Genomic DNA, 23,766 nt, shown 5'->3' with positions numbered 1-23,766 from the left:
TTTGTTCCAGCGAATTAAAGCTTGTAACATAAAAATCGTATATCTGAACCATTCTTCTTTAGCCATTCTTCCTTTTAGCTGGGGCCTGGGTTTGGGTGAGGAAGTCACACCTAGCTTAAAAATGCGAGTGCAAAAGGTGGCGTGTTTGAGTCAAATTAGCCTTCTCATTTAGCAGAACGATATGTGGGAGTTGCCTCCAACCCGACTCTACTCCGGCTTACCTTTACAGATCTTTCTGTAATCATATGTTTATAATTTAGGCCCTTCCTGCTTCTGATACTGATTGTGCAGCCACGGTCTGAGCAAACACATTCACTGTCAGATGTATTACCTCGGCCAGTTGTGATAGTGTGTATCAACAACCACATGAGACAAAACAGAAAGTGTGCAGAGATCTGAACCATGACAGAGTGTAATAGGCAGATGCCATTCACACAGAACACGCCAAGCGACATGATTATATATTCATCTGGTATATATATTTTCTTAAATGTATGTGAAGGGTCTTTCTGTACCAATGGAAAAGTATTTTATTTTGAATATTCATTTAATTCCAGTTGGATAACAGCAGCATATAGTTTATTAACTTTCAAAATGGTGTCAGGATCGCCCTTGCGCCCTCTGCTATACTTTATCCCAAGGCAGTCTCAAAATGAGGAATGCGTGTTCGCACACATCCTCATTCGATCTTCATGATGGATTCTAACTGTGTAGTCCTGAGTACTGGGTCAAATCCCACATGTGGGCAGGCTGATGTCACAGAAACCACATCATTCCTCTAGGAAATTATTCATCACACAGTATGTCTGCTCTGGTCTGTCCAATATGCCGCCAAAGTTTACCGCCTCCTACAACAAGGATGAGCGGCTTCACGGTCATGGCTAGAAGAATCCCCGGGTGAAGGAAATGGGAAATTGACCTTGTTGTAAGTAACAGACTGAATTTGCAGCATTGCAAATTCTTTGCAGATTCTGGTCCACTTAAATGTTTATTGTTAAGTCGGTGGTTGACAACAACAGCTACAGGATCTTCTGAACCGATTTCACTCCAAACTGATTTCATGCACCATTCACTTTCGCTGAAATTGCATTTGCTGCTGAATCAACTTTGTGGTGTGATGCGTACTCAGGAATCACTCATTTGGGAATTGAACTGGATTTTTTTGAACAAAATCCCAGTTCCAACAAAGCAAGATTGGCAGAACACAATGTACACAAAAGAGTTCAATTTTCATACTCTTCCTTACAGGTGGTGTGGACTTTGTGATAGCAAGGAATGAATAGACTTTTGAAGTTAATATAGGAGTCCTAAGGATGGAGTTTATCACTTGCTGGGGGAACGCTAGAAGACAGGAAGGTGGTTCATGTTTTTTTTTGCCCTTTGCCCTTTTTCCTTCTTTTTAATAAATGTATGTCCATTTAATAAAATGTATTTCAAAGGAAAATGAATGAGGTTAAACAGCTCAATTATTTCTGAAATGATTTCTTATGTTCGTTATCTTGAATCATGAATTTTCTGTTCAACATTGTGTAATAATCATATCAATTCACACTCTTTATCCAAATTCCTTACTCGTTCATTATTCATTACGGTTGATCACTCGGACAACTGCATTTGTCTTTGATTTAAGCTGAGGAAAACGTTGTTTCACAAGTCATAGCATTAATATTCCATGTAACCTTGTAGATCTTTTATTTGTTCCAGATTTATTTCGGTAAACTCAAAGCTGAAAACAATACAATATCAGACGAAAACATAAAGATTTACAACCAAAAAATGGAAAGAAGAAAAAAAAAGAAGAAACATACGTTTTACTTTAAGATGGAATTTAGAATATTTTGATACCTTCCACCACTCATGATTATCTCATGCTGTGAGAGAAATGTGTTTTCCTTCAGAAGAGAGAGAGAGAGAGAGAGAGAGAGAGAGAGAGAGAGAGAGAGAGAGAGAGAGAGAGAGAGAGAGAGAGAGAGCGAGAGAGAGAGAGAGAGAGAGAGAGAGAGAGAGAGAGAGAGAGAGAGCGAGAGAGAGAGAGAGAGAGAGAGAGAGAGGGTGAGTTGGAGTGGGTGCGAGAGAAGAAGGTGGATGTACCCAGGGTGGAGTTGCTCAAATTAGCCCACCTGGTGGTAATTTATCACACATAAACCTCACACCTCATTTTCACACCTGTAGCTCCGCGCTCTGGAAGGCCAGTAATTCACTCAGTCACACATGCTGTGGAATATGTCCACAGGTTCCTCCTTTCTGGGGAGGAAGAGGGGGAGGAGGCGGTGGAAGAGGAAGAGGAGGGGGAGGAAGAGGCGGGGAGGTGGTAGTTGAGGAGGAGGGAAAGGAAGAGGTTTGAAGGTGATGGTTGAGGAGGATGAGGAAGAGGGGGGGGGGAGTGGTGGTTGAGGAGGAAGAGGAAGAGGGGGGAAGCTGGTGGTTGAGGAGGAAGAGAAAGGGGGGAAGGTGGTGGTTGAGGAGGAAGAGGAAGAGGGGGGAAGCTGGTGGTTGAGGAGGAAGAGAAAGGGGGGAAGGTGGTGGTTGAGGAGAAGGAAGAGGAAGAGGGCGGAGGTGGTGATTAAGGAAGAGGAGGTGGAGAACGAATAATTGAGGACAGGTGGTGGTTGAGGAAAAGGAGGTGGAGGTGGAGAAAGAAAAGAGGAAGCAGAAGAATAGGAAAAAGGAGAGGGAGGTGGAGGAAGTTGCATTTTCCCCGCAGGTAGCATGGCTCTCTCCCAGGCCCCCCACCCCCACCCCTGCCTGCGCCAATCCCTATCTCGCCAGCCCCTCCTCGCCCTGCCTCAACCCCATCCTGGATTTCAATGCACACACTCCCGTAAAAAAAAAAAAGAGTGTGATTCAGGGCCACACCTTCTTCACGATTCGTAAAGATTATTGACCCCAGAAAAACCTTTTCCCATGAAGACTTTGTGAATAATGAAGGAAGGAATTTGGCCGTTAACCTAGAGAGACCCCGCTGCACCAACACAAGCGGCGCACACAGCAGAAAAGCTCCAGCCGTATACATAGGCAGCCCCTCCATCTCCATAAATAAGGGAACAGGCTCCGTGCCATGCTGCTGTAGCTCATTAAGCATTTAACAAGCTCACACCCCCTGGAGGCCCACGAGGAGATCTGAGATGGCCACCAGGGTCAAAAGTGGAGGACTCCACAGGGGAGAGATGTCTCTGACGTGCTCTCACTTTCACACATGTTGTCTGCCATGAAGGAACAGCCTTTACATCAAAGCCAGTATGCTACAATACACTTATCTCTTCAAGCCCTGCTTAATACTGGAATCCAAGTGCATCTTTGGTGATCTGGCAAAACAGATAACAACATAAAGTGAACACATTTGTAACGCATTGAAAAGTCTGATTATCTAAACCACATAGACATGGCATGCCTCGGGAATACATATTATGTGTGTGTGTGTGTGTGTGTGTGTGTGTGTGTGTGTGTGTGTGTGTGTGTGTGTGTGTGTGTGTGTGTGTGTGTGTGTGTGTGTGTGTGTGTGTGTGTGTGTGTGTTTCTGTGTATGTGTGTGTGTGTTTGTGTCTGTATGTGTGTGTGTGTGTGTGTGTGTGTGTGTGTGTGTGTGTGTGTGTGTGTGTGTGTGTGTGTGTGTGTGTGTGTGTGTGGGTGTGTGTGTGTGTGTGTGTGTGTGTGTGTGTGTGTTTCCTTGGCTATATTCCATTGACATTGAATTCCCTCATTTGTACCTTGGGTCTAAACAACCTATTTTCTTATAATACTAAGGGTGATTTGATTGACACATTTTAACCAAAAGCGCAATATATTGCTAATGAAAACATAACTTCATGAAACAGATAATTGGACATACAGCTAATGTACTGCAATGATCATGAGCTTAATTTCATTCATTTAGATTTCTTCTGACATTCAAAAGTTGTGATCCTGCAGTTACATCTGCTCGTTTTCCGACTAACCAAAAGTACAACTGTTCGCAAAAACAACAGAAGACAGGCAGTGGAAAGGGAAATGGGTTTTTGCGGACTGTCTCTCATTGCTAACCAACAACAGCTCAAGATTAGGAGCAATCGTTCAAATAAAATAGATGAAAACTAAAATGGCACTGTACTCAAGGCATCTTTACTGTGTTACATTTTAAAGAGAAGGCAGCGATTCACAAAGAACAAGTCGGCTATGAGCCTGTTGAGACAGTTCTAGACCGTTGACACAGTTCTATCTACAGTGACGTGGTGGAGTCCTCCCCAGACTGAACTCATCACCACAACGAACAGGCTGGTGCATACCTGGTGATGATAAACAACAGGTAGCTTTTGTACACACCACCACATCCACCACCAGCACCCTGGTGTGGTGTGCAGATATATATTCATTAAAACAGGGAAAAACCAAAGTCCTGCGCAATCCTGCATGGCTACGCATCTGATATGTATGACGATGAACCTGGCAGCGGCTGTGTTTACCGCCACAAACAAGGAACCCGTCGGGTGGTAGCGCTATGTGTGGCTGTTTTAACAAAGCCCCGACACAGAAGAGCTGTGTAATAACAAGTCCAAATGGGATGGCTCCTCGCTTTTTTTCTATTGGCCAAGAAGAAGAAAAAAAGAACGTAAGGAACGCATCGGTTAACCGAAAATCTCCAGCAAACTGTCAAAGTCTCAACAAAAAAACATATCTTCCCAACTTGATATGATAGCTGCAAGAACAAATTGTCAAAATGATGTATTTTTTTTTTCGCCCTATATGTATTTCTTTGTGTGGGTGTGTGTGTGTGTGTGTATTAAACTATCCAGCTGTAAATCGTCCATTATGCGGCTTGACAGGCCCGAGCTTCACCGACACAGTAAGCTCACCAGGACCATTAGCTGGTAAACATGTAAACTAGAGGTGACCTCTGTCTGGAGATACCTATTAGCTAGGACTGCTGGCGGTGACAGATGTTTACACAGCTAAAGGCTGGTGCTCCTGAGACCTGGCCTCAGTTCAAATAAAATAATATGGCGTTGAGGACGCGCCAGCCAAGATGTAATACAAGTGCATAACGGGGGGAGGGGGTGGATGGGGGAGGAGAGGGGAAGGAATGTGTGAAATGTTAATGGTTTTCTTCTTTGTCAGCTTATAAATTTTTTTTGGTACTTTTTCTATCTTTTCGCTCCTTCACCACCGTGTTGTTGAACCGTCTGGGACCTGGAAAAAAAAAAGCCGTCCAAGAAAAAACCGTGACAACGGGGAGATGGTAGGGTAAAAGGTCTGATGCGGCAAAAAAACGGTCAAACAAAGATTCATATCAACCATAAAGTCCCAACCACGGCGCTTTGCCGCACGCCTGCGGAGGACAGTGCTACGTCTATCTCATATTGTGTGTGCACGGGGGAGTTGTTGTCTCTGTATCCCATGGCATGCAGCCAGAGCCAAGCACGTATGTGCATTCAAACACCCCCCCCCCCCCCAACACACACACACACACACACACACACATACATATGCATGAAGAGAGTCATGAGTCATCAGAGTGACACAAACAACAACAAATACCAGGGCCAGGGTGACTGGGTCAATGCAGATTACAGTGAACAGTGCCGGAGCTGCGCTCATTGTCTTTGCGTCTACTGCTCGATCCCTGGAGAAGAGGTGTTGCCGAACTCAAATGGAATGTGCCAGAGAGCAATGTAATTACTGTAATCCATCGCAGAAAGATGGGTTTCTGTGCGACCGCGTTGCCGCGTGCGAAGTGTTGGTATCGCAAGAAACGCAACCAAAACTCTCAGACCTCACCGCCACCACCAAGACAGTGGTGTCTCTACGTGACAGTGCGACCACATGGTAGACAAAAATCAAAGTCTTAATATTGATATTGTCCCTGGGTTTTTTGCTATCCAATTAATTATTCACAGAAAGCAAGACCTTGGGAAATGTCGATTGTGAGCCAGGAGAATGAAGTAACCCGATGTTTGTTGTTCATTTCCTTCAGCTTTTCTAGCAGTCTAGTAACATAGATTGTATGTGGCCCTATATTAAAGGGTTGATATCATTCAGATGGATTCCCCATATTCCCTTCTGAGCGCAAGATGTAAATCGGAACGAGAGACGTCGACTGTTGCCTCACTTCTCCTCATAATTAGATGATTGATCCTCCGTCTTATTAGTTTTTCCTGATAGAGGATGGATGTGTTCGTCTCATTCAATCATTCCTACGTGCCTCCTGAGTCCTGAGCAACTTCCTGCCCTATCGTTTTTTCCGCCCCCGCTCCTTTTGGTTATGACCTCATAAATCTTAACAGTAGGTTTGGGGGGAGGGGCTTGCTTCATTTCAGGGTACATCGTACACAAGCAGGAGGGGAACGCCATCTCTCCGTTTCCATTCTACGCCCTTGTCTCCATCTCTTTCTTTATTTCCCCTCTATCTCCTCTTCCAGACTGGGAGTCAAAGCAGAGAGAGAGAGAGAGAGAGAGAGAGAGAGAGAGAGAGAGAGAGAGAGAGAGAGAGAGAGAGAGAGAGAGAGAGAGAGAGAGAGGGGAGACAAGCTGGGGAATCGCTGCGGGAGTAATGACTAGCAGCCTCTTCGTCTGATTAAAAACACATCGGCTCCTTCTGCGCTCCGCGGGCCCTCCTCACCCCAGCGGGGGCCTCGGGGCAGCGGGAGGCAACAGTAGTGGGACCCCGCCACCGCCTCCCACACAACCCTGCGCCCTAAGAGGAGGCATCCAAAACAGGGGTTCCACTTACACATATAGCCCTACCGTTTGTAATGAGTCATCATTAGTCACCAAGGCTCACCAATTAATGACATCTACGACCGCAACCGGGCAAACCTCCTGACGCACTCAATGGATCCCATTTGCCTCCGTCTGAGCCGTAACCATGGCAATAACCAAACGAGGAAGCTGTTGGACGAGGTGTGTTTGATCCGCCCCACACTTTGTAGCACATGGGCGCCAGTAAAACAACAGGCACCAACCACTTATTTTCTATATATTTAACACCCAAGGTTCACACCTCGCCTTTGAGATAGACGACTGGTATCTCTTCCTGAGACTAGCTAGCAAGCGTCCAAGGGGACCTCCCTCAGAGAGCCAGTGGGTGGCTCCCTCACCTCCACCTTTCTGTCCAGTGTACCGCCACCAAAGTACACCCTAGTCCCACAGGGATGGCTTACTGCCGCTGACCTGCTCACTTCCTCTCCATACCAAAGGGGTGCATTGCATGCTGGTCTTTATTTTTGATGTGGCGTGTCAGCATAATTAGAGGTCCAATAAAAGCACAGGAGGGAAGGAGGAGGGGGAGGGGCTTGTCCATCTGTCGAGTGTTAAAAACAGGGGGGTGGGCAGAGGTGGTGATGCAGTGGGATGGGGGAGGAGGGGGGTAAGTTCTATGTTGTTAAAGCAGCAGTCATTAGACCAGACCTGGGTGAACAAATAGCCCTGAGCAATGAGCATGACGCAGCGTGTGTGTATGTTCAAATGCGTGTTTGTGTGTGTGTGTGTGTGTGTGTGTATGTGTGTGTGTGTGTGTGTGTGTGTGTGTGTGTGTGTGTGTGTGTGTGTGTGTGTGTGTGTGTGTGTGTGTCCCTATACAACTGTGTGTACTCTATCAAGCGCCCTACTGGTTTCCGATTTCCAAGTCGGGCGGATCGATGCAAAGCAGGTACCGGTCTGCAGCAACACACAGCAGCACTCTGAACAGCGCAACAACAGCAGATATCAGGCCGTTTTCGCCCGGCTGCACAAGCAACGGCCTCAGAAAAGGCAATCTTATGTGTCCAAATCTGTAATCGGTACGTCCTGAGTACAAATCGGGGGGATTCGTGGTAGTAACTTAGTAAGAAAAAAGTATTTATGTAGCGAGCCACCATCCGCAAACAAAAAAAAATAAAAAAAATAAAAAAATCAAAGAGGGCTTTGCAGGATAACTCTAGAATTACAGAAACGTGAAACACTGTGTTTCTAGATAAGGGGATAGAAACACATACTGTAGGGTGAGAGGGAAAGTTAAGCCCCGGACCCAACCTGCCTGACCATCCAGGCCATCATAGCTATGTTACAGAGCAGATCCGCAGATCACCATCAGAGTTTCTTTGCGTATTCAAGGGATTAAATGTGACCTAATATGCCTAATTGTGCTCATGGTGCCAAGCTCATTTCCTTGAACAGCGCTGGATTCTTCCTGAGATGTGTATTAGGTTAATGGGAACGGAGGTCAGAATCATGCGTGCAAGTTTCACTCTGAGACGATCCTGGGCAGCTCTTCTGCCTTCTCTTGTGTTGCTGCTTACTACTTAGAAATGTTTCCAACGCACTCAACAACCCTATAAATGCGAGATTGAGAATCGTACAAAACGGACTGGCCCCATTAAGCGACTTTATAAGTGTTTTAAAGTTATTGCGGGTGTAATCGTTCTTGAAGGTGGGCGTGTGCTGCTGCTGCTGCTGCCGTAATGGCATAGGTGAGAGGGCTACGGAAATCTCCATCTTGTTTGGAAACGGAAACACTGGAACTTTTGTCTGCCACTCCAAGAGTTTGTGAGTAACACGGTTGGGGAAAAACTGAGTGTATTGTGAGATTTAGTTTAATACCTTCAGGTTGTTTTATAATGACATTTTAGCATTTACAGTGTGCAGCCCTACGAAGAGGAGGAAAAAAAGAAATGTTAACATCTGTTAGGCATTTAGAAATGCTAGCATATGGGATCCTATGATGACAATGATTTAGGGTGGAAGAGAAAACATAGTTATGTACACCCCTCCCCCCCACACCACCCTCTACCCCACTACCCCCCCGCCCCAAACCCCCCCTTGTTGAAAAAAAAAGTAGAGGTATAGGATATATACACACACACAGAACGACTTGTTTCCGTGCCGCTGTGCGTGATGAGCAGAAATGTGTAAGCAAGTGTTGCGACAGAGGGTGCTCTCATCCGTGTGAAATGGATCCTCCGCGGTATGTTCCTACACGCAACAACACCCAAAAAGATCCCTTACCTTCCCCTCAGTTCACAAACCCCGCGGAGAACACAAAACCGCCCAGCCGCTTCCACATAAAACAATTAGGACTGCACACACACACTTCTGCTCACTGAGCAGACAGCGTGCCTGTCATTAGCTTAGCCCTGCGTCGTTTCAGAGAAGACGAAAAAAAACATGGGGGGGGGGGGGGGGGCAACAAAGAAATCAGTGGAACAAATCATCCGATATTTGTCACACGGGAACCTGGAACGTCTCGGTCTCTGTGTGTGTGTGTTGTGTGTGTATGGCTCATACTGCTGGATGTTCCTTCCTCCCTCTCTGATGGTGTTTTTACCCAGTGTAGCATGGCACGGGCACACTGTGGGGCCTTTCAGCGGATTCATCCGATACCGCTGTGACTGGGAGCTCGAGCGCTGCCACAGGAGGGGCTGACATGCATGGGTTAGTGGGTCAAACAAGGAGCTAGTCTTTCCTGGGGCTGGGAGAGAGTATCAGCATCGGGCTAATGCTGTTTGTCAACACGACCTTCGAAAGGGAAGCTCCTGGTTATGACTCAAGACTAATACACACCTGAAACCTGGTGGGTTACATAGAACAACCACGTTGTTCATGGAGGAAACTCCAGCTTCTCACGTCCCCATCTCTGTCCTTTCTCACTCTGACAGAGCATCTATGTACCGGACCTGTTTTGTTTGTCAGTGTATATCATTGTTGGCATAGTGACGGCTGCTACATGGCTGCTACATGGACATGCAGCCATGTGTTGAGCTGGGCTGAGAAGGACAGAGCAGTGTGTTCCTCCATACAGCGGCTCAGGTCAAGACTCCGGCTCGCGGTAATCCGTCTCAGGTGATGCTTCTCACATCCAGACCCTTCTCGCTGATCTGCTTAAATATGCTTTCCTCGTCACTTAAAGCCCCTCCGCTTCCCCTGGCCACACACAACCCACGCAGAGTTTGTGTGTGTATGTGTTTTTGAGACTGTGTGTGTGTTTTTGAGACGGTGTGTGTGTGTGTGTGTGTGTGTGTGTGTGTGTGTGTGTGTGTGTGTGTGTGTGTGTGTGTGTGTGTGTGTGTGTGTGTGTGTTTGTGTGTGTGTGTGCGTGTGTGTGTCTGTGTGTGTGTATGTTTTTTAGTCTTTGAGTGTGTGTTTTGGAGATTCTGTGTGTGTGTGTGTGCGTTTCAGATGGTGTGTATGTGTGTATGTATTTGTGTGTGTGCATGTGTGTGGATACATATTCAGCATCAGCAGCAAAGTACATTTGTGTTGATTTTCAACACACACAAGCACACCGTCATATGTGTACATGTGCATGCGTGGAGATTGCTTTTCAGCATTTCCGTAAAGGGATCAATCCATGGACCCGGTTGTCATGACAACACCACCACACCTCACGCTGTCCCGCAGAACGAGCCATCTTGCATAGGTAGTGCACTGCCGACTGACAGCAATGCAGGCAGAAAGCTCAGGCAATACTAACCTTACACACTTGCACAGACACTCACACTCTCACACATATACACACACACACACACACACACACACACACACACACACACACACACGAACGGCAGGATGCAGACTCCCATCAGGAGGATTAGAGTGGCATCATGTGAAAAGGCCTTGTTAAAAGACGTGCCATCTGCAGTCTTATTTCACTTTTTCCAAAGGCTGTGGCAAGGCTGGTTTTAAGAGCAGACTCTTGGATCATTCTCTCCCTCTCCCTCTCAGGCCACTTAATCAACATATTATATTGCACTGTAGAGTGCCAGGATCCAATATTAACACTTAGTACCCACAGACCTCGGGCCTGGTGTAAGCTATCAGCACATAACGGCATGATTTCCATGGTACAGTGAGGAATCCAGAGAAGGGGAGGGAAAATGAGAAAGAGAGATGTTGGTGTTAATATGGAGTCCAAAATAATTGTTTTCTTTATTTTTAACGCCGCCAATGATTGTTACATAAGTTAAACACCTGAGAACCAAAGGGTTTATTGTGCACCTCATTAGCAAACATTAGCAAATGAACCATGATCAGATCAGTTCCATGTATACCTTTGTGTTAAGATGAAGGCTTTCTGATTTGTTGTGTCCTAGAAGGTTGTAACCGTGGATTACGTAACTATCCCCTGGTTTTACAATCTACCCACACCTCCCATCACAGTGATATAGTCCTAATCTTTAAATCAAAACAAAGGTATACATCGCTACCGCTACCAAAGCATCAATGTAAGTTGAAGCCCTAATAAATGCATTTTAATATACTGTGTATCTTAAGAGTCTGAAGGTAAAAATGTTTGAATGTAAATCAAATATTTATATAATTGTAAATATAAACGTGTTTGTCATGTAAAAAAATAACATATTGTAACCTTTCAGGTAATCCATTAATGCCCTAATTGTGTATTTTCATTGATAAAGCTAATAAAAGTTAGGTGTGTGTTGGCCTATATTACTTGTTTAAAACACCCCGCTGTGGTATATCTGGTGTTAGAGTGGGCAGCACTGAGTCTAAAGTCTGATCTCATATAGTCAGCAGGTGGCATCATTAGCCACAAAATAAAAATGAAATGTCCAGTCATCATACCATGGCCCTGACTTGAATATTTTCAGTCCAAGTGGAGGGAAGACTGAGCGCATGGAGGTGTAAATTTAATATAAAAGGTAATCCGTTTAATATAGAAAGAAAAATAAAACCACACCCACAGGAACACAGTGGGCTGGGGTTTGCGGCGTACCAGCACGCAAGAACAGAACATTTATGTTGCAGAAAATGTTGGCCCCAAAAATATTCAGTTTATGTTGTGTTCTGCATAAAATACAGGCCGATGGGGACCTGGGGTGGCCAACATGAAATCCACGCCAGAGAGGGTCTGGAACTTAACACCCCTGAACGATGCAGATTGCTCCCTGTACGTGCCAGAGGAACTGTATATAAAGCTGTCACAGGAACCTTGAGAACTAGAAACAATACGAAAGCATCTCAGAGCCCATGAGCGCTGGTGTTTTACATACGCTGCTTCCAATGTAATCACCGTAAACCACCAGAGGAAGCGAGACACCTCCACTTTGGCAGGCCCACCACACCGTACATGAAGCAAGATGCATTGGACCTCTAACTCTTACAGCTATGGTCGTCTCCTCCTCCTCGCCTACACTTCCTGTTACGCACCCACAGGCACACATGCACACGCGCACACACAGACGCACGGATTCACAGACACACACATTGAGGGTCACATGCATTCCTTCAGCATACCTATTGTGGCATAAACCTTGTTCTGTGGGATTCGTTTGACAAGTGAAACATCCACTAATGTGTTACGCAGCCTGAAGCTCTTCTTGGGGTCAAATGTGTAAGTTAACCTCTTGATCTCATCTCTGCCTCTTCAACCTCCTCCACCAGTACCCCCCACCGCCCAAACACACACACACACACGAATACACACACACAAACAAAAACACACACTAGAGCAAACAAAAACTAAAGTATATTCAAAACAAGCCTATTGATGCATGCTCAGAAAATTATATCATGGATTATCTGAGAACTTACAAATGCTAGTAAAAAAAAAGTAAAGCAAGGGAACAGAAAACAGGAGTGCAAAAACGTGTCTGTGCCAGTACCCCGCAGTGATGGCCTGATTATTTGCAGATGGGCAGTGGAGGGCTCGCGGAGTGCGGAGGTTCCCCCTGGCGCATATGATTAAATCTGTGATTGCCTTACAATTTACGAGTCCCCAGAATGTGAATTTGGATAAGCTTTTTTATTTTTTTTGTCGACTGCACTCTTGATCCTGCTCCTCATGGACTATAATGTTAACGCACTCCACCGGTCCGGTTTGCACGTTAGTTTAACTTTGCTCCCATCGCCACAACAAAGCGTTGATGATGTCACGGTTTTAAAAAGGGGAGGTTGGTGAAGGATTATAATTCCACTGTCTCGCTCATTCATTCTGAATCGTAGTATTGACTAAAGGGCTGAATCCTCGTGCGCGGAGGTTAGGCTATGTGGGATGTCCTAACAGCGATTCTAGGGGGGGTTATGAGATCAATTAAAAGCAGCTTAGGGGTTGTAGTTGCCAAAGTCATAAGAAAAGGAAAGGGATTCGGTATATTTGCATTTGAAAACGCACACAATACGCACCGTTAATCCACGGCGCTCTTTAAACGGATACGCACCAACACTTTTCTAAATTCTTCCCCAGCAGACCCATCAATCTCTGCAGCTCCCCGCCGAATGGGAGACAATGGGGAGCGCTCAGGTCACGACCGTCGGCCCACAACATCTTAAATTAAAATAGACCTCCAATTGTTCAAATCCAAAATGACCTGACGCAACTAATAATAGCCTACAGTTCATCTATACATTTTTATTCAGATATTGCTGGCAACCACATCGTAAAGACACATTTCACGCATACAGTCTGGAACACAAGCTACCCCATTGCAGGCTATAACAAGTTCAACAAGAGTTTAATAAGTAGCAATAGACCCAAGAACACAAGTTATTTTGTGATTATCCAAGAAGTAGCCTACCAAGTGCAGATTAATATCGAAAAATTAGTCAAAGGCTTGTTAACTGTCAATCTTGCAGATTAACAATGTGTGTTTTGTATTAGATGTCGATCTCTAAAATTAGTTAATTCAGAAGAAGTTTGGCTGTATTCGAAAGTCTCAGCGATGATAGTCTGGTAGTGAACAGTGCATAGTAGGAGAGAACGCAGAGCATGCAGAGGGACTGAAAGGATCTCTGATTGATGCGTAAGGCACCAAATTCACTGTCATCCCAACTCCTGCCATATCAATAATCGATACCCACATAACCCAAGAGCAAGTTAAGCTTTCCCGTACCTCTTTTGTTCCTCCTCCAGCGTTGCGAGGGCGCCTGACAGCTGCTGTACTCCATACAGTTCAACACGATAAGGGCAAAGGAGAACAGTCGAAACTGCATCTGGACGGCTGTGTGTGTTGGTCCGACTCGAAAAGAAAAAGTGCCAGCGGAGCTGGAGACGGACGCGATGGTTTAGTGTCCTCCAGTGTCTTCCTGAGTTGTCCCCGGCGTGTCAAACATCAGACGGGATGCGACATGGTATCACACCGCCGATTAGAACCATCTTCTGAGGAGCAGCGATCCCTCTCTCGCTCGGGTTCTTTGGTGAGCTGGGGGAAGAAAAAAGGCACAGAAAAGAGGTCGTTACTTCTGTGTGAAAACACCGTAACACGATCAACACCTTGCCGAACAATGGGGAAATAACCCAAAACAAACAGCCCTTCTGTGTGTTAATGCGCTGTGGAGTTGTAGGATGTGCATATAGGAACCGTTGCGTTTCCAATACCCAAACTACAAGATCCAAGCGTTGAAAGGTTTTACTGGAACATGGGACTAAAATAGTGGGAATAACGCGCTAAATCACGGCGAGATGCTCCGCACTCCGTCTACCCATAGGATGGTTTACCTGCAATACATAAGGGTCATTCCGCTTCAGCCGTGTTTAAGTTCCCTCTGAGTGCATGTCTTGAGTAGGAACACACAACATCCCTCTTGGATCAAAACTTGTGCGCGTAGAACGTTTTAAAGTTTATTCCATTTACCTGCGTCTTCTGGCGAAAGTATGCCCCCCTCTCAAAATTAAAGAGTAGAGTAAAAAGAAACTATGGTTACTTCTTTATTCAGAGAGGAGAGATCTAAAGGAGAGAGATCGGGAGCCGGTAATAAAGCCCTTTAAACTGCCTTGATTTGCGCGCTGCTGAGATTGTGCGGTAGACTAGCACTGGTCCTGATGCTTGCTCCTTTCTCATATACCGCCGTGCGCGCGTCACGTGGAGACCTCCACATCTCTGCCGCTCCTCCACTACTCCCTTCGGCCTGAGCGCCAGAGATAACTTTTTTTGTATTTACGATTTGAAATATGTCACGTCACGACTTCCAAAAACAGAGGTCGGGATTTGCTTTAAAAAATCGATACAATTTGCTAATCATAGAGTTCGAATAAATATTATTAGGCCGATGTGAGTATATCTTTTTTTTTGGCAGTGGAACTAGCTTTCCATGGGACGTTTCAGACGCTTTCCACTTGAACTCTATTCAAGGTGTTTAAGACACATTTCTGCATAATGATGATCTGTATGAAATCTTTCATACAGCCTCGATCATTTCTGTGCATCCCAGGCAGGCTTACTACTACGAAATTAATGATATATAGCTGGTAGACTATGTTGTATTTGCGTGTTATTGAAATGTTATTGAACTTCAATTGAGGATTTTAAGTCCATCGCAACCACATAATGGTCGATGTGACCCCATTAATAAGCACGTGTAGCCCTACTGATTTACCGTGGTAAGGCAAATCCTCCTCCCTTTTAAATTAGTGAATTATAATGAAATAAGTGAGTTTAGTCTTATCTTTTTTCTCAGTGAAGCCATGTGATTGGCTACTCCTCAACATCAAGTTCTGATCATTTAGGGAGGGGGAAGGTTAGGATATAAGTTCTGAGAAGAAATGTGAAACATGCAGGAGATATAAGCGACGGAGATACTGGGAAACTTATGAGTTAGTTAGCCCTCAAGTACCAAACTATTAGACGTCAGAGGTAACCGGGTACCTTGATACGAATATAAATGCAAATGCTTTACCCCCTTCAACCACTAGGTGTGGCACTTAATCTGTTATTTATTCAAGAAATATTTTTTAAGTTGATAACTAAACCTGTCCCTGTCAGAAAGTCAAACGAAGGAAAAATAATAAAGATCAATACAAAAAAGGCACTGCCAATAACAAATGATATGTTTGTTATATATAAACACATTCCCAGTGTTTACATTGGACAATATGCAACCGAATTAAATGTGGGATACAGCACAGACAAAACAACACAATTGAAAAGGTTGTAAAAAATTGTCCTGGGAAACACACAAGGGAAAACACATCCCTCTCAGTATACACAAAAATAACTGCATTCAATCCGGGTGTTTTTCACCCCCAGACGGACATAAGGATTCCAGGCTAAAACAATATAGGCCTTTAACACACACTCTGAGTCTCCCTCTCACACAACACTACGCAACTTTCCATTCCTTGAAACTGCATGCTAAAACCATCGCGGAAGGAAAACCTCTAACAATATGTAAAAAAATAAATGGCCTTAGGAAGTTTCCCTGCCAAAACCCAATGGTGACCTTTGTCCCGACTGTTGTTTATTTATTTATTCAGAGTGCAGTGACAGCCATTGTGGCCGGGCGAGGCTGTTAGCCACATGCTCCATGGTGTTGGTCTGGACGTCTCTCTAAAACAACATGGTGGAGTGCACTGGCGAGGTGAATGTGATAATTTAGGTATAGCTGACTTTTATTTTCATGATGTGTCATGGAGAACGGGGGCCCGGTAGACCAATCACTTTACCCCCACCGCCACCCACCCCACCCCTCCCCCTTTCCTAATCCCCCCCCTCCCCCTTCCCCCACATCGAACAGACAGACACACACACACACACACACACACACACACACACACACACACACACAGACTCACTCACCTCCTCCCTCCCACCGGCTCCACCAGGAGGCCTTTGCAGTCCACGGTGGTGGTGACGTCATCATTCGGATGGTCTGGCTCCGTGCCGCTGGTTGCCGCAAAGAGGCAGCAGGCGAGCTCCTGCTACTACTGCTGCTGCTGCTGCTGCTAATGCTGGTTCTGCTGAGGCTCTCTGCCCTCCTGGGGACACAGGAGGCCGTCTGGTCGTGGAGGGCCGCTGCGTCTGTGTGAGGTGACATATGTGGTCAAGAAATGAAATGAAAACAACATAAACACACATATAGACGCTTATAGTGTCGCTGTTGTAGATGATAGAGTTTGATGCTTTGCAGACTGTGAGTTCCGATGAGTCGAGAGGTTTCTGTTATGGGCAGTGGGTAGAAAAAAATTGAAAAAGGAGGAGAGAACTAAATATTTTCAATGGTAAAGCAGCGGTGACTTAAGGGGCTGTGATGGAGAGAGAGAGAGAGAGAGAGAGAGAGAGAGAGAGAGAGAGAGAGAGAGAGAGAGAGAGAGAGAGAGAGAGAGAGAGAGAGAGAGAGAGAGAGAAAGAGAAAGAGAGAGAGAAAAGGAGAGAGAACAAGAGGGAAAGGGAGACACAGAGAGAGAGAGATAGAGAGAGAGAGATAGGGAGAAAGAGAAAGAGAGAGAGAGAAAGAGAGAGAACGAGAGGGAAGGGAGACAGAGAGAGAAAGAGAGTGCTAGAGGGAGATAGAGAGAGAAATAGGGAGAGAGAGAGTCATTCTATGGCCTATCCCGGGAAATAGTTTGATTAAATCACATCTATCCCCACCGTTATCTCAATATCTTATATTATATTTTTAATATTTCAGTAAATACACATTCACATGTTCGATAAACATTTGTTGTCCATTCCAATAAAGCCCTTTGAACCTTTGAACTTGAAAGAGAGAGGGAGTAAGAAAGAAAGACAGAGGGAAAAAGAGTGTGTGAGAGAGAGAGAGAGAGAGAGAGAGAGAGAGAGAGAGAGAGAGAGAGAGAGAGAGAGAGAGAGAGAGAGAGAGAGAGAGAGAGAGAGAGAGAGAGAGAGAGAGAGAGAGCGTAATAACTAGAGTTTGTTTTTGTGTCAATCTGTGAAATGTGTTTTTGTCTGTGTTTGACGTGTCCCCCTTGTTTTTTTCTCATGTACAAGATGACTGGAAAAGCGTCTGACCACCGGGTGACTGTGCAGCACCTCTTTCATTTCACATCCCACTCAGTAGGGACCGCCAGCCACGGTGAAGCACGGTCACTAAAACACCATAAAACCCAAAACAGACTAAACATCACACACACACACACACACACACACACACACACACACACACACACACACACACGCACACACGCACACACACACACACACACACACACACACACACACACACACACACACACACACACACACACACACACACAGGCATGGACAGTTCACCATGCAGTCAGTCAGTGACTCAATAGGCACATTAAAAGTTCATCAGTATTACCGATACGAACATGGCCACTACCGCAGAAACTTCAACCTCAACCGCCAGTTCGTAATGTCCAGAAATAATACAACCATGGTTTTGTCAGGCCAAAGGTTGGTTGGGGGAGGGGAATTGGCAATGACAGGAAGCAAGACCAATGTGAAGTGTAATACGGCCCGTACACCAAAAGAAAAGACATATAAGGAAATAAATAAATTCAAATCAAACTGTGAGGAAAGCAAGGAAGGATGCACTGTGAGGTAAGCGACTCTTTAATATATCCTTGAAGTCCGGTGACATGCCTCTTCAAGAAGGTGCAGTACTCTGATACCATGAAGGAGGTGCAGTCCTGTGATGCCTGGAAGGAGGTTCAGTCCTTTGAGGCCTAGAGAATGAGGTGCAGTCCTCTGATTCCTAGAAGGAGGTGCAAACTTCTGATGCTTGGAAGGAGGCGCAGAGAGTCAACGGGACCTTTACGTCTGTTAGATTGGCGAGATTGATAAAAACACTTTGCTGCTGATTGTTGGAATTATGAAAATAATAAGAAAAAGCAACATGTGCAAGCGTTTAAGGGGTGATGTTTTCCTTCTTTTAACTTATATTGTGTGTTTGTTCTCTCGGTGGGCATGGGGTGGCTGTGAGGGCTGACAGGGACCCTCAGCAGCCTCGCCAGATGGTATGCAGTAAATACACTCCATGTAAGTGATTTGTAGCCTTGAGGACATCAGGGATATAATGGCTCTCTGGCAGTTGTTTGCAGCCTCTTTTGTCTAATTACAAAAAACTCCCTTAATGAGGGGGGCCTAAGCTTTTCATTTTTTTTTGTTACGGGACAAGGTTATGGCAGGACTCTGTGGTTGGGGATATTCCAACATTTTGGTGGGAGGGTGAGCACTTCAAAAGATACCCCGCTCAGTCAAAGGTTGGACATCTAATAACGCAATCGTTTAAGCCTTAGCCTTGGGTGTCTTTGGAGGGTGGGACAGTGTGAGCCGCGTGATCGGCAGCAGCACATCCATCTGCCCCATTTTGACAGGCGATCCTCTCTCGCCCCAACTTCTAAGGGAGGGTAGTGTTGCGTGAAGCAACAAATGAGAGAGGGCTAGGTCACAGGATGTGTGTGATTATGAGATTCTGGGTAGTTGTGGCAGTCGATTGGTGCGCATACCACTCATATGCGCAAGGTCAACATCAAAACACACGCACAAGGGGACGACTGGACCCCGAGCCAAACATCTGCAGGGGCTGCTAAGTGCCGAGGACTCTGGGCTTTGAGTAATGTTCAACCGAAGAAGTCAGTGTGAGGGTCCACCTTATTTACACGGCCCTGCTGAGTCATGGAGCCCCAGCCTCGCTTTTACGGCCTCGGCGGGATCTACCTTGTCATTAGGCCTTTGAAGAGCAATGGAGGGATGAAAGCATTGGCTCTGTTAAACTTGCTCTTACTGGCTTGTTTCGTGTAAAGTGCGCTTTTGTTGATAGTTGTTCATCAACATTCTTAGGCCTTGTTCTCCCAATCGGAGCAGATGACTTTGAACTGTTCTGACTTCAGGTCGAACTGTGTGATATAGGGAAGGTGAGGGAGGGAGGGAGGGAGGGAGGGAGGGAGGGAGGGAGCAGGTCTTTAAGCTGCGAAGTCGGTGTGGGAGATTGTTGTGTGTTATTTGTGTGTTTGTGAATATGTGTGTGCCCACATTTTGTTAAGCTTACTGCATTCCTTTATCTGTTCACAAAGTTTGTCTCAATGTCCAAGGAAAGGATCGTTGGGGAATACCTGCTGCTCTACGGCGACAAGGGTATAGATCTCCAGCACCCCTCTAAGATGGTGGTGAAATACACTCACACACGCATACCAAAGATGAAGCAAAAGAATAAACATTTCCCAGACATTGTCCGACAAACACCAACAGGTGGCCGCATAGGTCAGATCTACATCGAGGCACACTTATGTAATTCTATGTCATTCCAGAGGAAAGGGGTATGATTTTGCTTATTACAGAGAAGGTCTGCTGTGATGCATGTGGAAAAACACGCAGGTCTTATCGTGGAGCAGCAAAGAGAGGAGGGGGCTAGGGGATCCATGGTGAAGCTTTATAGTTACCAAGGTTGGTGTGCCTTTTAAACACAAAATGAGGACACAAATAACAACACACTTTTATTTGTGGCCTACAGTAGCCAAGAAAAAAGGGTGGCACTTTCCCATCCGAGACGTTACTTGGTTGCTGCTTCAGAAGCTTTGATTAATCAATCAGGCTCTGAGTTGATTGATTCAAAGGAAGCAGACAAGACGTCTTGATAGTTGGGAGTCTACCTTGGCACCTAGCCTGGTGTTGCGGATACGTTGACAATCCGTCTCGTCGGCCTTCAAAGGCGTCATGTTCTGCCTGTCTGCAGGCGCTCAAGAGAGAGGAGAACCCCAGATTTGGCCCTGAATATGTCCATTATCTGACTCAGTGATTGAGGTCCAACTTCACCCACAGGTAAACTAAGGTACCGTTTGGAAGACTAATATGTCATCACAGGACCTCTGTTATCTTCTTAAATTGTGCAGCAATCGCCATAAGAAGCTGGATCTGATCCAACTTGGTATGAAAAGAATTGCGGTAAATATGGAATATCACTAAAAAAAGACAATACATTTCCAAGGTTCTAAGAAGGATTGTAGCACAGCAGTCAAACATAAAATACGCAAGTGAACCAACACTTAATTTCATGCTATACTTACAGCTTGATGGATCTTGTACGCTTGTGTGGCCAAATAACTAGTTATTAATGTGGCAGCACTAATGAACTCCTAGAATGTAGGGCTCCAAGTTAAACAATGAATATTGCAAAAAATATGAAAAAAGACATTGTGTCCACTGTGTCCACCAAAAAGAAGGTTAAGGAAGCACTGATGGTTGATGTGGAGTACAATCCCAGGATCTTCATGTCCCTTCAAATGAAAGCAATGGACATTTGCTTTTTAATAGTTCTATGCATCCGCTCGCACCCCCTGCCTTTTCTGCATCAACAATAAATACGCTAAAGCCACACCTGCCGTTCTGCCCATATTAATACAGTAGCATTCTATTTTTTTGTAACACAAACACCAAAACACCTCTCTATCTCTCTCTCTGTTTCTCCCTTCCTCCTGCTTCCTCAGACACACACTCCTTTGAACAAACTTTAGTAACACGTTCTTGGTGAAATAGTTAATAATTTGTGGGTCCATATCGCTAGGGCCCTTGATGTGTTGGTGTGTGTGTGTGTGTGTGTGTGTGTGTGTGTGTGTGTGTGTGTGTGTGTGTGTGTGTGTGTGTGTGTGTGTGTGTGTTAGAAAATATAAGCAGTGTTATGAGGTCCATTTAAAAACAATTTACTCCACTAATTATTACATCCTGGTCCATTAATCCCATCCGAACAGTGAGTAATCTTAAGCATGACACACACTATATTATGGGTCTGTGTTGGGTCAGTTGTAGCCAGAAACAGCTAATAGCGGTAGGAGAGTTCAGCCACGCTCCTAGTCTCTGGCTTCTTTGTACTCTTCTTCTTACATTTTCACTCTTTCTTTCATGTCTTGTTTCAATTTAAAAAATAAGAGAAGAAAAAAGAATCTTCCATCGTAACCACAAGTCATTTTACTATTGGAGCGAAGCCACAGGAAAGAAAAGGGACTGGTATGACATCAGTGTCTGAAAGGGTAGTTAAAGACATGAAACAACAAATAAATAAAGTATGACCTCAGCGTAAGATAAAATGTGGTCCGAACGAGTGAGAGTGCATGATCCATCAGCACTTTCACCACAGAGAAGTGTTGGTTGCGGAAAAACTGCAGTTTGAGGTTGATCATGTAATCTTAACAGCCTAGAGGAGTACAGAATCACGTAGAGAGGCTGATCAACCTGTCATGCATACCAACACAGCCCTTCCCATACACACAGACACACATGCCTTAGCTTGGCCTGGCAGCTAATTACGCTTAGGCTCAGCGAAACCTGTGGAAAATGATCCACAGCGAAGACATGTCTATTATAGATGATTAGTTGGGGACTATAGGACAACATCAACTGTCATAGTGACGCAGGTTTTCTTTGTGATGGTTAACACATGTCTGATGGTTTACACTTCATCCTAGCGACTCATGACACATCCCCCTCCCTAAACCTAAAAAACGACCTTAACCAATTAATCTGATGATTAATGGAACAGTTTACCTTATTGTTGTGGTTCTGATGTGCGGTGTGCAGTTGGGCAGACAGGGACCTTGAGACTTGTACTGGAAGGCCACGGAAGGCCAACTTGAGGCCACGGAGAAGATCAAAACCCCTCTTTTCACTGTACTCTGTCTAACCTCTGAGCCCTTTAGGTGCCCCAAACAGACCATCTAATCGAATTTACAATACCTCAATATCGAAACCCTTACCCTGTCTCTCATCTAATCTAATCTAATCTCATCTTCAAGGGTGTATGGGGACAAAAAAAGAACAAATGGAGGCAAAGGAGAAATAAGAGGCAGGAATGTTGGAGGTTGGATGTTGTTGGCGATCCACAGCACAGGGGTTTTGGGCTAAAAGTGTGCACACAATTTAAACTATTGACATCTTTTTAGCCCTAGAGCCTATTAGACAGCCCTCCACGACTGGTTTTGTTTTACACAACCGTGGCCTGTTCCCTGTTCCTTGGGGGTAGAAGGAGATCACTTTCATTTCGACCCCTCGCTCTGGCTCCTGAGCGTTCGACTCCAGGCTAGGGTACTCCGCTGTGTCTCAATTCAGACATCACGCTCCGGGATAGGGGTCAGGCGTTCGTTTTAACTGGATTAAAGAGAGCGAGGAAGGGGTCAAAGCTTAAAATGGCAACCATTGTAGCATTGACGCCGAGCGTAAATAAATATTATTTTTTAATACTAAAATATTATAGAGGCATTTTTTGTATCGAAGCCGCGCAAAGCAAGACCAAATTTGTCTTGATATTATGCCCTAAAATTCGCAGAGTTTGTGTTAATTGCCTACAGGTAAGTTAAAATGCACTAACTTTTAAATTCCAACTGTAACCAACCGCCTCAGGAGAAATGACCATGGTTTATACATCAATAAGAACAAATCTAAATTTGATTGGAAACACACACTAGTGAAGTCAAGACATAAGGATTTGTGCATGCAATTATAAGCAAAAGCTTGAATGCAGGATCACATTTTCACTGCCTACAGTGCATTTTTCATAAGCCTTTACTGCACAAAATAACGCAATTACGTAGACTTTTGGTCTACTTTTGTCCCATGCCGTTGGCGAAAAAAAGCTAAATAACTGTGAACCATCGTGGCCAACAGCTGTAAAAATGGCCTCATTAAAAACAGGCATCAAATTCATTTCAGTCCATGCCCGGGTGCAAAGGGCTCCTGGGTAGGGAACTAATGACTTAGAATTTGAGCATCCATCAAAAGTAGGCATATATACAAACATCGTCATAACACTTCCAATAATAAACATGGAAATCACTGACTGTCCGCGGTCTGTGCACACACTTCAGAAAACCACAACAAACAGTTGACCTTCAAAAAAAATAGTGAAATAAGGTGAAAAGGAGAAAAATCATTGTTCAACTTCCTATTTTAGGGTAACCACTAACCTTTGTGGTCTTTAACAAGTTAATGGATCCAATTGCAGTTTGACTGCCAAAAAAAAAGGAGGGCACCTAATCAATTCCAGACAATCTGCAACTGGAGATTTTGACAGAGCCTGATCATGTTCCATGGTTCAACCTTGACTACAGACCTCCACAGCTCTATATAACAGTCAATGCAATCATTCTTTTGTCAAGAGAAGCAATGAATT

General features: G+C 44.9%; 1 protein-coding gene across 2 annotated transcripts in view; it reads right to left on the bottom strand.

Annotated features, from left to right (window-relative positions):
• rspo2 (R-spondin 2) overlaps positions 1-14,766 on the bottom strand; it is a 52,077-nt gene extending 37,311 nt beyond the window's left edge. Inside the window, exons 1-2 of one of the 2 annotated variants that reach the window (XM_030371398.1) lie at positions 14,538-14,766; positions 13,797-14,105 (exon numbers count right to left, since the gene is read on the bottom strand). In XM_030371398.1, the coding sequence (XP_030227258.1) occupies positions 13,797-13,896 (100 nt within the window). In that variant the 5' untranslated portion in view covers positions 13,897-14,105; positions 14,538-14,766. Of the gene's footprint in view, positions 1-13,796; positions 14,106-14,401 lie in introns of both variants that reach the window. The other variant, XM_030371397.1, reaches the window with a different exon arrangement.
• Positions 14,767-23,766: the final 9,000 nt, after the last annotated feature.

This window comes from Gadus morhua, chromosome 11 (assembly GCF_902167405.1).
Source record: "Gadus morhua chromosome 11, gadMor3.0, whole genome shotgun sequence".
Lineage (NCBI taxonomy): Eukaryota > Metazoa > Chordata > Actinopteri > Gadiformes > Gadidae > Gadus > Gadus morhua.
This window is presented reverse-complemented; position numbering and strand designations above follow the sequence as displayed.